General features: G+C 38.7%; 1 protein-coding gene across 1 annotated transcript in view; it reads right to left on the reverse strand.

Annotated features, from left to right (window-relative positions):
- Positions 1–7,092: 7,092 nt before the first annotated feature.
- The window catches only part of prkci (protein kinase C, iota), a 31,940-nt gene continuing 24,909 nt past the window's right edge, over positions 7,093–14,123 (reverse strand). The window contains exons 16-18 of the mRNA XM_049482501.1: positions 12,967–13,056; positions 10,903–11,018; positions 7,093–9,434 (exon numbers count right to left, since the gene is read on the reverse strand). Of these exons, the coding sequence (XP_049338458.1) occupies positions 9,347–9,434; positions 10,903–11,018; positions 12,967–13,056 (294 nt within the window). The 3' untranslated portion in view covers positions 7,093–9,346. The remainder of the gene's footprint in view (positions 9,435–10,902; positions 11,019–12,966; positions 13,057–14,123) is intronic.

Raw genomic sequence — 14,123 nt, forward strand, 5'->3', positions numbered from 1 at the left:
TAACAGGAATGAGTTTTTAGCATAGAATTGGCAAAAACATAGCTAAATGGCGGCTATGCTAATAGCATGAATACACTGAGCACATTCTAGGGATTTTTCCCAAAATAGTATTTTAAAAATAAATAAATAAGATCTAAGAAGTAATTATATATATAACGAAAAAAAATTAAGGAACTTTATGTGGGTCTTCCCATGGTCTTCAGAAGATGTGACTTGCAAAATGTTCCAGATGTTTCAGATGGGGTAATGTTTTATGGTAACAGGAATGAGTGAAACCCCAGGGACACAACTAAAATGTGTATTTTAACTTAAATATTATGCATTTGTTATGAACAAAAAATATTGAAAGCATATATGGGATTTGGACTTACACAACAATGCAAAAAGTTACATCTCTGAAGGATTGTAATAATTATATTTAATGGTAAATTTTATAGTTAGAGAGTAAAGACAAGTAACAAATGCAATTTTTTTTAGGGTTTTTTTCTGTATTTTTTATAAACATTTTAAATGACATATTTTACTTTTGCAATTAGGTCGATTTACAAGACACTATACATTTACCTGTATCTTAAAGTTATTTTGTGTGCACATTTATACATGTAATTTTCTGACTAAATGACTAAATATACAAACAAATACTGTGTGTGTTTTGCTATTTAAATGCATGATATGCATATATTCCAAATAATATTTTATTTGCAATATAAAATATTGTATAGCTCAGATTTTAAATATTAAACATTAATGATATCTTTGCTTTTGGAATGGAACACAGTGTTTACAGTGTTAAAGTGATAATAAGTGATTAAATTGTGGTATGTGTGTGTGTGTGTCTTGTGGGTCATATGTAGATTTAAATGTACTTTAGTCTCATCCGCGAAGCAGGAAGGAAGGAAAGGAAGCCATGTGACCCATGTTGTGTTGACTGCTGTGTGTTCTGCTTTCACACTGGCCTTCTAACACTGACAGGAAGCACAGCTGCTCTGCTGTCTGGTACGGCCAGTCTGACTGCTGGATTAAGCAGCAGCAGTGTGGGGCAGTTTGATTTGCAGATAGGACATGTCCACTCAGCAGAGATGTGCTCGGTCACTGTGCCTTTGTATTTGGTCTACAACGTGCACAGACTGATCACCAAACAGCTTGAGAAATGGGAGCAAAGTGCTGCAGGGAAGTTGGCAATGTAAACAGACCTCCCTTCCCTCACTGGTATGTGGTACAAATAGAAAAGGCAAACCCTGAATTCAATCAAACATGACCTTTAAAATGCCCTCAGTCTAAGTCAACCTACTGTTCAAAGTCTCGAAACCGAAGCGGCTCTGGCTTACGCAAATGTTTTGATGTGTGTGGGCCTTCTTTCAGCTTCGACTGATAATGTTCGAGTGTTTTCTGTTGTAGCTCAGCCTGGGTGACTCATACCCTGGAGCTCGTCCAGAACTTTGTTTGGTTCCTGGTGTTTCTGCCTTGCAGAGGCTCCATTCAGCAGGCGGGACGGGGTGCTGGGATCTCCTTTAAGGCCTGCAGCCCTTTGGGGACCCATTTGTTGGGCGTTATTGAAATGGTAAATGGAAAAGGCTGAGCAGTGGAGGTTCGGATTCAACGGTGCTCATTCATCTCCAGCAAACTGTATTAACACTCTTAAAGACCTGCACCCCACCGCTCCCAACCCCCCATCCCCCCTACACCACCACCACAACAGGTCAAGCTCAGGCAGGACAGGTTTGGAGGAGCCTGCATACTTTTGATGTGGCTGGAGGTGTTGTGTTTTTGTTCCAGCTGAATACCAGGCTGTGGGGTTTCCGCCCACTGTGGGCTTCTTTAGACATAGGCACGTTTGTCTCAGTAGTGGTGGAAGAGATGCAAACCAGTGGAACAGGACTGAAGCCACAAACAAGCTGACTGTAGCTGACTAACTTTGAATGAATTAAATTGATAACTATAAAAATTAAATTAAAACCTGGTGTGGGCTATAGGGATTTACAGCTCCCAGTATTGAGCTGTAGAGAACTGTCTTCTCTGAAATGATGGAGATCCATCCAATACTTTTGGGATGAGTTGGGGAGTTAAGATAGATTGCGGATCATCCAACCACCTTAACTTATTAACAAATGCTCTTGGCACTGGATGCAATCAAATCATCACAGCAATGCTAAACAATCTAGTAGAAAACTGACAGTAGAGACAGTTATTCCCAAAAATACCCTTGATTTCTAGAGGGACGTGAGCTACAGTAATCATATATTTTGCAAAATTAAACATTGAATATTAATTTTAAGTGTGTTTTACAAATATAAATATATTTAGATCAAAATTACATTTCAATTTTAAACTTAATTTCATGTCATGTGATGTGATGTAACTTAAAATAAAGGTCTTATAACACTACTACATGATAAAACTAAAAACAGAAATGGGATCTAAATATTAATAAATAAAACTGTAACCTTATTGGATTAACATGAAACATAGTAAACCTGAACACATTTTGCTCTCTGCTTATAAAACCCGCAGGTGTTAGAGTTACAAATGACTACAGAGTGACCTCTAGCCTGATGTATGTGACTGCTCTCCTGTAACTGATGGTCTGTTCGCACTGTTTTGTGTGGAAGTGAATGAGGATAAAGTGCGGCTAGGGAAATGGATCCGGTCTTCATTGAGCCACACTCTCCGCCAGGCTGCCGTCTCAATTACAGTCTGATAGGCTGAGGCCTAAATGCCCCCCTGAGAGAACGACGGCCTCAGAAAAATCCATACACAAATGCATCACAAAGCGTCCGCACAAACAGCCACTTATTGGACAGCACTCGTACAGCACGAAGTGTTAGAATGAAGGGGGCGCAGAAATACACACCGCTCTGCACTGTCTGTCTATACGCCATTAATTACCCCCCGTGTCTGTTTTAGAGGACGGCTTCTTTACAGCCTCCAGAGAGAACCAGCGCTGCTCCAGTGGGGTGGAGGACACTGAGGCAAAGTGACCGCACCAGTGGGCCTGAGGGGCTTTACATGGAAGGCTATTAAAGCTGTTATACAAATAGTATATCTCTTTAAACTTGTAGTTATTAACAGTAGTACACATTAACCTATTTCTAACCAGTCTTTAAATCGTACATACCAAGACATGCCTTTAAACATGTCACTGTTAGGTTAGAGTTTACATATTTATACATAAGTCAATCCTGCAAGTGTGTGGGTTTATCATGTTCTCTAGGCTAACACTGTACATTCAGGCTCCGCTCTAAGCTTGCGTTGTACACTAGCATATACAGGGGTTGGACAATGAAACTGAAACACCTGGTTTTAGACCGCAATAATTTATTGTCCTGACGGACAGTTCTGGTGGAAACAGGAGAGTTGAGGTGCACATTGAATTCTGCCGTGATTTGGGGAGTCATGGTTTTATTTTTTTTGGATACAATCCGGGTTAGCACCCGAACATCCCTTTCAGACAGCTTCGTCTTACAGCGCCCACAGTTAATCCTGTTGGATGTGGTTGGTCCTTCTTGGTGGTATGCTGACATTACCCTGGATACCGTGGCTCTTGATACATCACAAAGACTTGCTGTCTTGGTCACAGATGCACCAGCAAGACGTGCACCAACAATTTGTCCTCTTTTGAACTCTGGTATGTCACCCATAATGTTGTGTGCATTGCAATATTTTGAGCAAAACTGTGCTCTTACTCTGCTAATTGAACCTTCACACTCTGCTTTTACTGGTGCAATGTGCAATTAATGAAGATTGGCCACCAGGCTTGTCCAATTTTGCCATGAAACCTCCCACACTAAAATGACAGGTGTTTCAGTTTCATTGTCCAACCCCTGTTTTTATCTTCTAGCATCTGTTAGCTTCTAACTGACATCTAACTTTGTGTTTTAAACATGTGTACTGCTTTTTTTAAAGAATGTTAGCCAGGAGTTATTTAGATGCAGTTATTCACAACAGTATTTTTAATAATCCCTCTGTGCCCCTGCGCAAGGTGTGATGCTTATTGCTATCATACTCCCCGCTAACAGTTTATTTTAATGCTTTGAGGCTTGCATCCTTTAAATAGCAAAGACGCTAGTGAAAATATATATATATATATATATATATATATATATATATATATATATACGCTGATGGGCATGGTGGTCTGGAAGTAAGGTGTGTTCAGGTAAATATCTGGTGTACTGCTATCTTGGCGATGGAAAACACAGGTGTGCTACTGACTGATTAAAACCATTTATGACTATTTAAAACTAATTATGACCATTTTCAACAATCAGACGTTCATTGCTATCTTGGCAAAGTCCTTAATGTACACGCACACAAGGACGCACAGCTGTGCATAAACCCAACTTTCAATTAAAAGAATATAAAGTAATAAAATGACATTGCTGTTCCCATAAATGATCTGCACACACACACCTTCACAGTGTCAGAGTCAGTTTTTATTGGTTCATTCATGAACTTCTACCTCAATATAAAGACAAAATGCTCGATTCGAACGACATAAAAAAGTAAACAAACAAGAAATGAGTGCTAGTTTTGCACACTGCAGTGATTGGCTCTACAAAAAGCTGGTGTACAAATGTTGAAAATAAGTAATCAGTACAATGTCACACAGGTACCACCTAGTTGTACAGAACAGAAGGACAGAGAAGTGTTCAGCGAGGAGATTATTTAGCCTCGAGCTATCAAGGTAATTCACTGGGTTTGCTAAATGAGTAAATGTTGATGTACTGATGAAGATGTTTTTTCACACATTCGCATTGCTATGGTTCTACAACTTAGGCCTGCATATACCACGAAGGATCCCCAGTGCTCTCTTTACTAAAAACTAAAAATTTAATCACTATAAATGTAGAGTATTTAATAATTATGTTTGATAAGAAATAACTGCTGTGTCTCTAAACTCTCCTTCACCGATAATTACACATGGCTCAGTGTCTGTTCCAGAGGGCAGCTCAGTTTCCCTCTCTGGAGGGAGCAAGCGCTGCTCCAGTGGGGGAGAGGACACTGAGGCAAAGTGACCGCAGCAGCAGGCCTTCTGGGGTTTAACCAGGGTGGGCAAAGTCAGCCAAGGAGAGTGTGTCAGCGCCCTGACAGAGCCAAAGTCGGGCTCACACGAAGGAATCCCACCATCTGCTGCCTAGAGTCGCCCACCTTCTTCACCCAGTGTGGGGCTGTCTGTGCTGATCTTCAGGAACAAAACCAAACTGTACATTTTAACGCTTACTGTTTTAATCCTTTCTATTTTTACTGAACTGCCGAGTGGGCCGGTCTTGAAGAAGAAATTTTGCTTGGCTAATGTCTTTGTTTGAAATATTATTGTAAAGGAAAGTGGGTTATTTTTGTCAAACTTTTTATTTTGGTTCTAAAAAAAAACAGATTTAGAGACCTCTTTTGTTCTCGCAAATAGAATTTAGGTATTCCACCTTAAAATCCACCTCGGCCGTCACGGTGCACCATTTACATTAGCTCATTCTGCTGTAACCCTGAATGTTTAACAGCAGCAATAGCAGTGCACAGACTGCTGCCCTTGCTTAGCATTGCTAGTGCAGCATTATCCTTATCCAGCATTGCTATCGCACCATTAGCATCAACTGCACTGACTTCCAGAATCACCCAGCATCACTACCCCAGCATTAGTCCCAAGCCATGTTTATCAGGACTGTTCACGCATAAAAACCTGATAAATATGCTCTACATCTTAAGGCTCGAATAATTTATCAGACAGGGTACATGAAATACAATTGATGTCATATTTTATGCATCAGCACCTTTTTTTAAATAAAGAGCATCACTGCTGTTAAAATGACATTGCTGATTCTATGCAGCCAATGGCTGTCTAGTAAAAGTAGGCTTGCCTGTTTTGTTTTAGTTTTCCTGCATTGCTACACTTAATGTTTGGTTTGAATCTCCCTGCCAAGCACTTTATACTCGTACAGATATTATTAGTAGTACAGCATAAGTAATAGTATAATATGCGTTATAATAGCATATTTTATGTGTCTAATTATATACATTACAGTATACAGTGCTTTATAAGGAACGTCGAGGATGGGCAAATAGTAATACATCTGAATAGTGTTTTCTATAGGCACCCTGCATACTGCACAGGCATCCCTCCGCCATGTTAATGATATGCAGTTTTTGAAATGTTTCAGGTCCAGAATCCTCTCTGGTAAGTGGTATTAATAAGCATTTGGTGTAATAGCTTTCTGTGGATGGGGCGTGGGCTGTGCCGGTTGGGGGAGGAGCTTTAGAGAGAGAGTGCAGTTTCAGACTGACCTCCTGACCCAGCTGCTCCTGCTGTGACCCCTTGACCCCTGCTGCTCTGAACAGCCACATGACCTGAGCACTTTCACACGGCTGTAAAGGTCAAGTTACACAGGCAGGCCATTTGTTTAGTCTGCAGTTAAGTGCACCGCCTCCAGCCAGGGAGGAGCTTCTCAACCAATCACAACTCAGAGATGGTGTTGGGATGCTGGTTTACAGCTACAGTAATCTGCCTTTTGTTCTCTGAATTAACATCACTCGCTAATTTACACTCACCACTTTCAAACCACTTCAATGGCCTTATGATGGAAATAAAAACTATATCCAGTATACAATTCTGAAACAAATGACATTAAAATGTATTAACTTTTATTAACATTAATTCACAAAATGAAGTTGTGATAACTTTGATATCTTGTCTTGTAAAATTAATGTCCAGAATAAACTGTAATAACATTAATACCCTGAATGAATGTAATAGCCAGTATGTTTTTGACATTAATGTTCAGAATTAAGTTCTAATAACGTTAATATTCAGAATGATACACTAAAAACAATAATATGCAGGATGAAGTTCTAATAACAACATTCAGAATGAAGCACTAGCATCAAGTACTAAGTTAAATTATTAATATCTAAATGAAATACTAATAAATCTAATATCTAGTAGTTATTATGTCAGTTCTTATGACATTAATATTCAGAGTAAAGTTCAAATAACATTAATATTCAGTTTGGAATTAAAACAACAATATTAAGAATGAATCGTTAAAAATATTAATACCCAGTGTTCATTTGGTCTAATAATGAATTGAAAAATAACATATGAACAGTTTGAATCTTTTTTATTTAAACAGATGTTTTAATGTTTTTCATTGGACAGAAGCTTCATCAGGTAACAGAAGAGGAAGAAGAGCTGATTATTTTCTTCTCATATTAAAGAACTGCTGCTGAGTGTGTGACCACACCACGGTCCTCACAACCAGACAGAGAGCTCAGAGAGTTAACTTACAGCTCAAAGTAACAAAGTAAAAAAAAAAGGAGTGAGTTTTTAGCTGTGATTGGTGCAGTGTGTGTGTGTGTTTGGAGAGTGTGTGAAGTATGTAATGGTCACTGATGGTTCTGTAGAGGAATGTGTAATGAAGTGTAAATGGTTCAATCATTTGTTGCACCGGGGTGCTAACGGACTCCTCACCACCAACATCTGTGACCCCACATCTGCTGGGCTGGAATGAGTGCTGTGTGTGTGTGTTTCTGTAGATGTAGTGTTAAAGTGTGTAATTTGGTCATTAGTCTCTGAGGTCCATTTAATGCTACACCAAAGCAACCATGACAGTACAGTACAAAAACCTTATATCTCCAGAACTGCAACAGGAGAAGGAAAACCTTCAGTTGATTTTAATGTAAAAATACATTCTAGGAACTTTTAAACATTTCTATTTGTTATTGTTCAGGTTTATATAAATATAAAGCTTTTTGCATGACAGCAAGCTTAACTTATTTAAATATATGTTTAAATATATGTATGTGCATGCAACAGTTTGTGCAATGCTTGTTTAATTGACAGTTTGAAATGCCATTTCTTCTGTACATTTGAAACAATTTTAATATACTTACTGAATTAAACGTATACAATTATTCAACATATTTAACATTTCATGAATTCTGCTTAAGACACATTTAATGTTTTATTCTGTAAGTTATGTCAAACTGAGTCAATAAAGTCAATGAGTCAGTAGTTGTGTAATACAATGCATAAAAGTCTGTATGTAGAAAAGTTGACATATTTACACTCACAACGTCAAATATATGCAGTTGAACCATGCTATAATGTGAATTTGGCAGGTAAATGATAAATATGTCTCTGAGGAACAGACAAATAGAAATGTTTTAAAATGGCTCAGAATAAAATTATTTTACACTGAATTTCATTGAAAGTTTTGCTTTTTTTTTCTTCTGCTGCAGTTTTTGTTTTGGAGTTCGTGTGTGTATCTGTCTGTGAGGTTTGGAAATATCAAAATTAAACAGAAAATAAGCTAACTGTTAAACACTGAAGAGGGAAACATAATGCATACATATTCATAGACTCTTAATTTGTTCCAGAACCCTATAAAACAACAAATAACTACACTAAAAAGATAGAAAGGAAATGCTGAAGCCAGCACATCCAGATCTAGAAAGTAAAATTCCACCCCACAAAATTGTAACACCTGCCTAGATGGCTCTGCTGTAGCTCAGCGTTATATAAGAGTCATTCAGGCAGTAGGAACAAAATCCTGTCATAGATTCTAACTTTCTAGACATGGATTTGCCATCTCTGGTGACATGTTCATCAGTTTGGCGATTATAAGCCTGTAGTGTGCTCATACAGAGACCTGTAGTGAGAGGCTGCATTGAAGCTACTCGTCCCTCAGGCCTGTCTTTAGGTTTTTACAGCTCAATTTTGGTCCTGCTTCACAAGCTGCTGACCTGAACCTCCCTCAGTTATTGGTTCTCTTTCAGCTGAAGACTATTAGTGTTCACAATGAGGGGAGACTGTAGTGTTAATGTCTATGTTCCTCTGCTTCATTCTGGCCATACTCAGCATATTCCACATATTACTACATCATTAAATTAAAAAGAGCACAAAATAAGTATAAAATAAAGGCTAAACATCGGTGGACCATGCTGAGAGGTTCTAGGAAACGTCCTTTAAGAATCCCAGTACTTTAAAAATGGTTCTACTATATCTGCCTGTTGTTTCCTTTAGATATGTACAAATAAAAATATCCCCCTGTCCAAAATAGCCCACACTAACCGCTCTGCTCTAGTGTCCAGTAACACAAACCCTGCTCTGATCTACACTGACCAATCAGAGAAGGCAATAGTCAATATATCCTCCAATCAGTGCAGCTTTGCATGGTAGAAAAACAAAGAAAAAAAATAAAAAGGAAAAGGGAGAACAGCCTTTAAGGACGAGTGGTTTTATATGGCAGAGAAAGAGAGAGAAATAGAGAGAGACAGAGAGATGTTTGGCAAAAGATGAGGAGGTCCAACACCCCCTTACTCCACTGCAAACACACGGTGTGTGTTGTGTAGACGCTCACACACACTCCTCCGCAGACATGAGCAGGGGGTTGATGTACTCGAAGCCTTCGAACTCAGACTGATCAATCTTCTTCACCACATCACTGAGGAGCAGAGAACGCACACATAAATCAGCATGTTCACTTCATAAAAACTTTTTTTTTCCATAAAGCAGTTTTAGGTTCAGAATTTGTGATGTTCAATCACAAACAAACAAGAACTGTTCTCTGTGATCAGTATGTCTGGTCAATAAAAAATCTTTTTTTTGTTATCGCAATACGAGTTTTGAAAGAGCCTCGATAACATTGAGAATTAAAAAAGGTCTTCACACTGCAGACTGTGTTCATGCGACATAAAGCTGGAGGTAGAGCGAGGTAAGGGTCCACAGTGAACACTCACAACAAACCAAGTTGACCAATTGGTCACTAATACTATAAGCTAGTATTACTAATAAGTACACAGTATGTATTAGGGGTGTCAAGATTCTCGATTCACGATTCTTCGAATCCTCTACACAATTTTATTTCCAATTGTAGGGTCACGATTCGATTTGATTCCCAAAATTTTCTCTTTTTTTTTTTTTTACAGCAGAGAGGCCTATGCCAGTTTTAGATTAGTCTATGGTCAGTCATTGGTTTGATTCATCAAATGTACAATATCTTATTTCAAAAGGTGAGCTTAATATAAGTGATGCAAAGTGATACAAGTGATCTGTAACACAACACTAGAGGCACTAATGGTCAAATTTAAACAATTTAATTAAGATATATATGTAATGCCATCTAGTGGCTTTTTGGTAGCAGCAGTGTGCACTAGTAAAACAGCAATGTGCAACAAAAATGAATGAAAAATACAGGAACAGTCATGTACAAAATAATAGACCAATTAGAGCCTTAACAAACTGAACTCTATCCTACTATAACAGTTAAACATGAAAAATAAGACTCGGTCCCTGAGAATAACAGTTTTTTTTCTTTACAATATATATTATTAACTTTATTTGAAATAGAAGATGCTCCTTAAGGTACCAAAACTATTAACATATTTGAGGCTAGAAAAAAAAAACCGACTTATTTTTATATTTTCAAGAAGATGAGAATGTCCACATTCTCTGGAGAAAGGGCAGCTCTTTCAGCAGTCACAATGTCCGCGGCGTCGGCTACAGTGTGCTGCGCCATTTGCGTAGTGCACGTGCTTGCGTAGCTTAGCGGGAGGAATCATCGGTCCTCTTTTTGACTTCGAGGCACGAGAACATGACATAATTTTGATCGATTTCGATAAAATATCGAAAACGTGACACCACTAGTATGTATATATCCACTGTAAAGGTAATCTGACATGTGGTTTTAAACAGGAACACTGTCCGCCCTGAGGAGAAGCAGCTGAATCAGGAGCGCAGACAGAGAGAACCATGATGCTGGAGTTACAAGCTGACGAGTCATAAATACACCAAGGACAAAATACCATAAACACCTGCAGGAGTGCAGTTACAGCAGGGAGAGGGTCTGATTCATTCACATACGCACACACACACACACACACACACAGACACAGACACACACAGATACTGACTCATCATCCGGTGTGAGCTGGATTGGCTCATTGGTAAACTGAGCATCGAAATTGTCCAAACCGAACTCTCCAGAAATGTTTGGCTTGAAGGGCGGAACAACCTGCTTCTGCTCCATCTGTAACACACACAATTTTAATAAATAAATAAAATAGATATAAAACAAACATGTAGGCCTGTCACAAAATGTAGGCCACATCCACAATTGTGGATCCACAATATTATATATGTATAAACAATATTACTGTCATTTTAAGAACAGATCATTTAACAGAACACTGAGGGAATAATAATAAAATAGCATAACAAAGCATTCAGACCCATTTAAAGACAACAAAATGTTACTTAATCATAGTTTTTTCTTCACCTTTAGTTTAAACTGTGTATGGAGTCACAGTTATTAAATCACTGGTCATTTCAAGACTGTCTGAAGTACTGTTCACTGTTCCATTAATTTAAATATGTTAAAATAGTTTACTACATTCTGTAAAAAAAGTATTACTTAATTAGAAACTAAATATCTTGTGTATTGTAATTGATATATATATATATTTTTTTCAATTACAAATGTCATTATATTAATGGATAATAATCTATTGACATCATGAATAAACTGCCATCTTCAGGATGAACGTCCAGCTGGATCCTACTTAGCTCCACACTGCGGACTGAACTCCCCCTGCAGGCAGACAGGAGACCTGCAGTCTGATCTGTCCAGACGCCACTGTCTCCCTAGACTCAGCTAGAATCAGGGTTAGCAGGTCACACAGAGGAACACTGCAGTGCTACAGGAAGTCTGTGAGAACAGCTGTGACTTCTAATACAGACCTCCACCAACAAACTCGCCATCAGAGTCACCAGAGATTACACCCATATTCCACTGCCTGGTTCAGAACACCAGCTACACTACTTAAGAGGAACTGTTTTCGTACAGCATGTGCAGTGTGTGTACGTCTGTTTATCCACTGCAGTGGCCAAAACAAAATCAGATTAATGAGCTGAGCAAGTGAGTAAAGGCAGGTTTAAGAAGATAATTTTAACATGAATGAGCATGTAGGCTGTCTTTTTAAAAACACTGGTTTTGTTCATGTTTTATTCACACAGATTATTTTTATTACAGGCTTCTTGCAGGTTTAAATTAGTTACATTTAAAGATTTTTAAGACCATTCTAGACCATTCTCAGTGACCCGAGTTCTTCCTTTTTACCACCAACCTCAGTCTGAGCCAAACTGCGTGATGGGTTGATTTTCCTGTATTTTCCACTACAAGCAGCCGAATGACCTCCAAAGGTGTTACTCTGGTGGCTGAGGCAGTGGATTTCCACAATTTAAGTCCAATTTTAAGTCTTTTTAAAGAACTTAAATTTATGTTTCGAATTTGAGACATTTTAAGACTTTATATAACCCTGTAGGAACCTGGGGTCTTAAAAACATTCCAATTCAAATGTCTGAATATTCTGAATGACCAAAACGCATTACTCTTTATAAGGGTGTAACTGCATTAGGCTATTATACTATCATTATGTCACTGACATAAAATGGTTATAAAATTTAAATAATTGCCTACTTGGTATCATTCACCATGACTGTAAAGAAATCTAAGATGCCACAATAAATTGTCTCACTACACGGTCTCTAAATGTGTTCATACAAAACTATGAAAACGTTTTCATACAGCTTGATCTTTATGAGCATAATCTTTCAATGTTCATGGAAGAGCAGGTGACCACCCACACCCATACCCAGACACACAAGTGGCTGAGAATATTAAGAATTCAAGCAAATACAAATCCACATTGAAATCAGATCTGTATGAATATATGAATCATTATTAGCAGTAGTAGAAATGAGCAGGTCAGAAAAGATGAGAGGAGGAGGAGGATGATCTGAGGATGGTCTGAGAGTGCTGAGCTTCCTCCAGTTTGAGTGGGCTGTGACCCTGCTGTTAATGAGGATGAGTCAGATCATCTGAACAGACTGCAATCTAAACATTTACCAACACACTGTGAGAGAGAGAGAAAGAGATAAAGAGATAAAGAGGTAGAACAGGGTGTTCTCTGACTCACCAGGTCCCAATCTACATTTCGGAAGAAAGGATGAGCCATGATGTCAGCAAAGCCTGTCTGGGGGTGACAGCCCAGACGCTCCTTCGGCTCCTGAGAGACAGAGCGCAAGAGACATACAAAGAGGGAACGAGTGAGTAAGCGAGGGATTTTATCTAAGATTAGAGCTGATAATGGAGAACAATTTCTGGTGTTAAATATTTTAATCAATTCTTTGAGGACTGACTAGATCCCACAGTCCAACAGTGGGAACATAAAAGTAGGAAAGAGTTTCAGTCTAAACGTAAGCCAAAGTTGCAATCTAAGAGAAGCAGGACATCATTGCTATCCAATGAAAAACATACACAAACGTTCAAAAGTTTGGGGTCACTCAAACAATTTTGTGTTTTCCATGAAAAGTCACATTTATTCACCACCATACGTGAAATGAATAGAAAATAGAGTCAAGACACTGACAAGGTTAGAAATAATGATTTGTATTTGAAATAACATTGTTTTTACATCAAACTTTGCTTTCATCAAAGAATCCTCCATTTGCAGCAATTACAGCATTGCACACCTTTGGCATTCTAGCTGTTAATTTGTTGAGGTAAGCTGGAGAAATTGCACCCCACGCTTCTAGAAGCAGCTCCCACAAGTTGAATTGGTTGGATGGGCACTTCTGGCGTACCATACGGTCAAGCTGCTCCCACAACAGCTCAATGGGGTTCAGATCTGGTGACTGCGCTGGCCACTCCATTACCAATAGAATACCAGCCGCCTGCTTCTGCTGTAAATAGTTCTTGCACAATTTGGAGGTGTGTTTCGGGTCATTGTCCTGTTGTAGGACGAAATTGGCTCCGATCAGGCGCTGTCCACTGGGTATGGCATGGCGTTGCAAAATGGAGTGATAGCCTTCCTTATTCAGAATCCCTTTTACCCTGTACAAATCTCCCACCTTACCAGCACCAAAGCAACCCCAGACCATCACATTACCTCCACCATGCTTAACAGATGGCGTCAGGCATTCTTCCAGCATCTTTTCATTTGTTCTGCGTCTCACAAACGTTCTTCTTTGTGATCCAAACACCTCAAACTTGGATTCATCCGTTCACAACACTTTTTTCCAGTCTTCCTCTGTCCAATGTCTGTGTTCTTTTGCCCATCTTAATCTTTTTCTT

This window comes from Astyanax mexicanus, chromosome 8, assembly GCF_023375975.1.
Source record: "Astyanax mexicanus isolate ESR-SI-001 chromosome 8, AstMex3_surface, whole genome shotgun sequence".
Lineage (NCBI taxonomy): Eukaryota > Metazoa > Chordata > Actinopteri > Characiformes > Acestrorhamphidae > Astyanax > Astyanax mexicanus.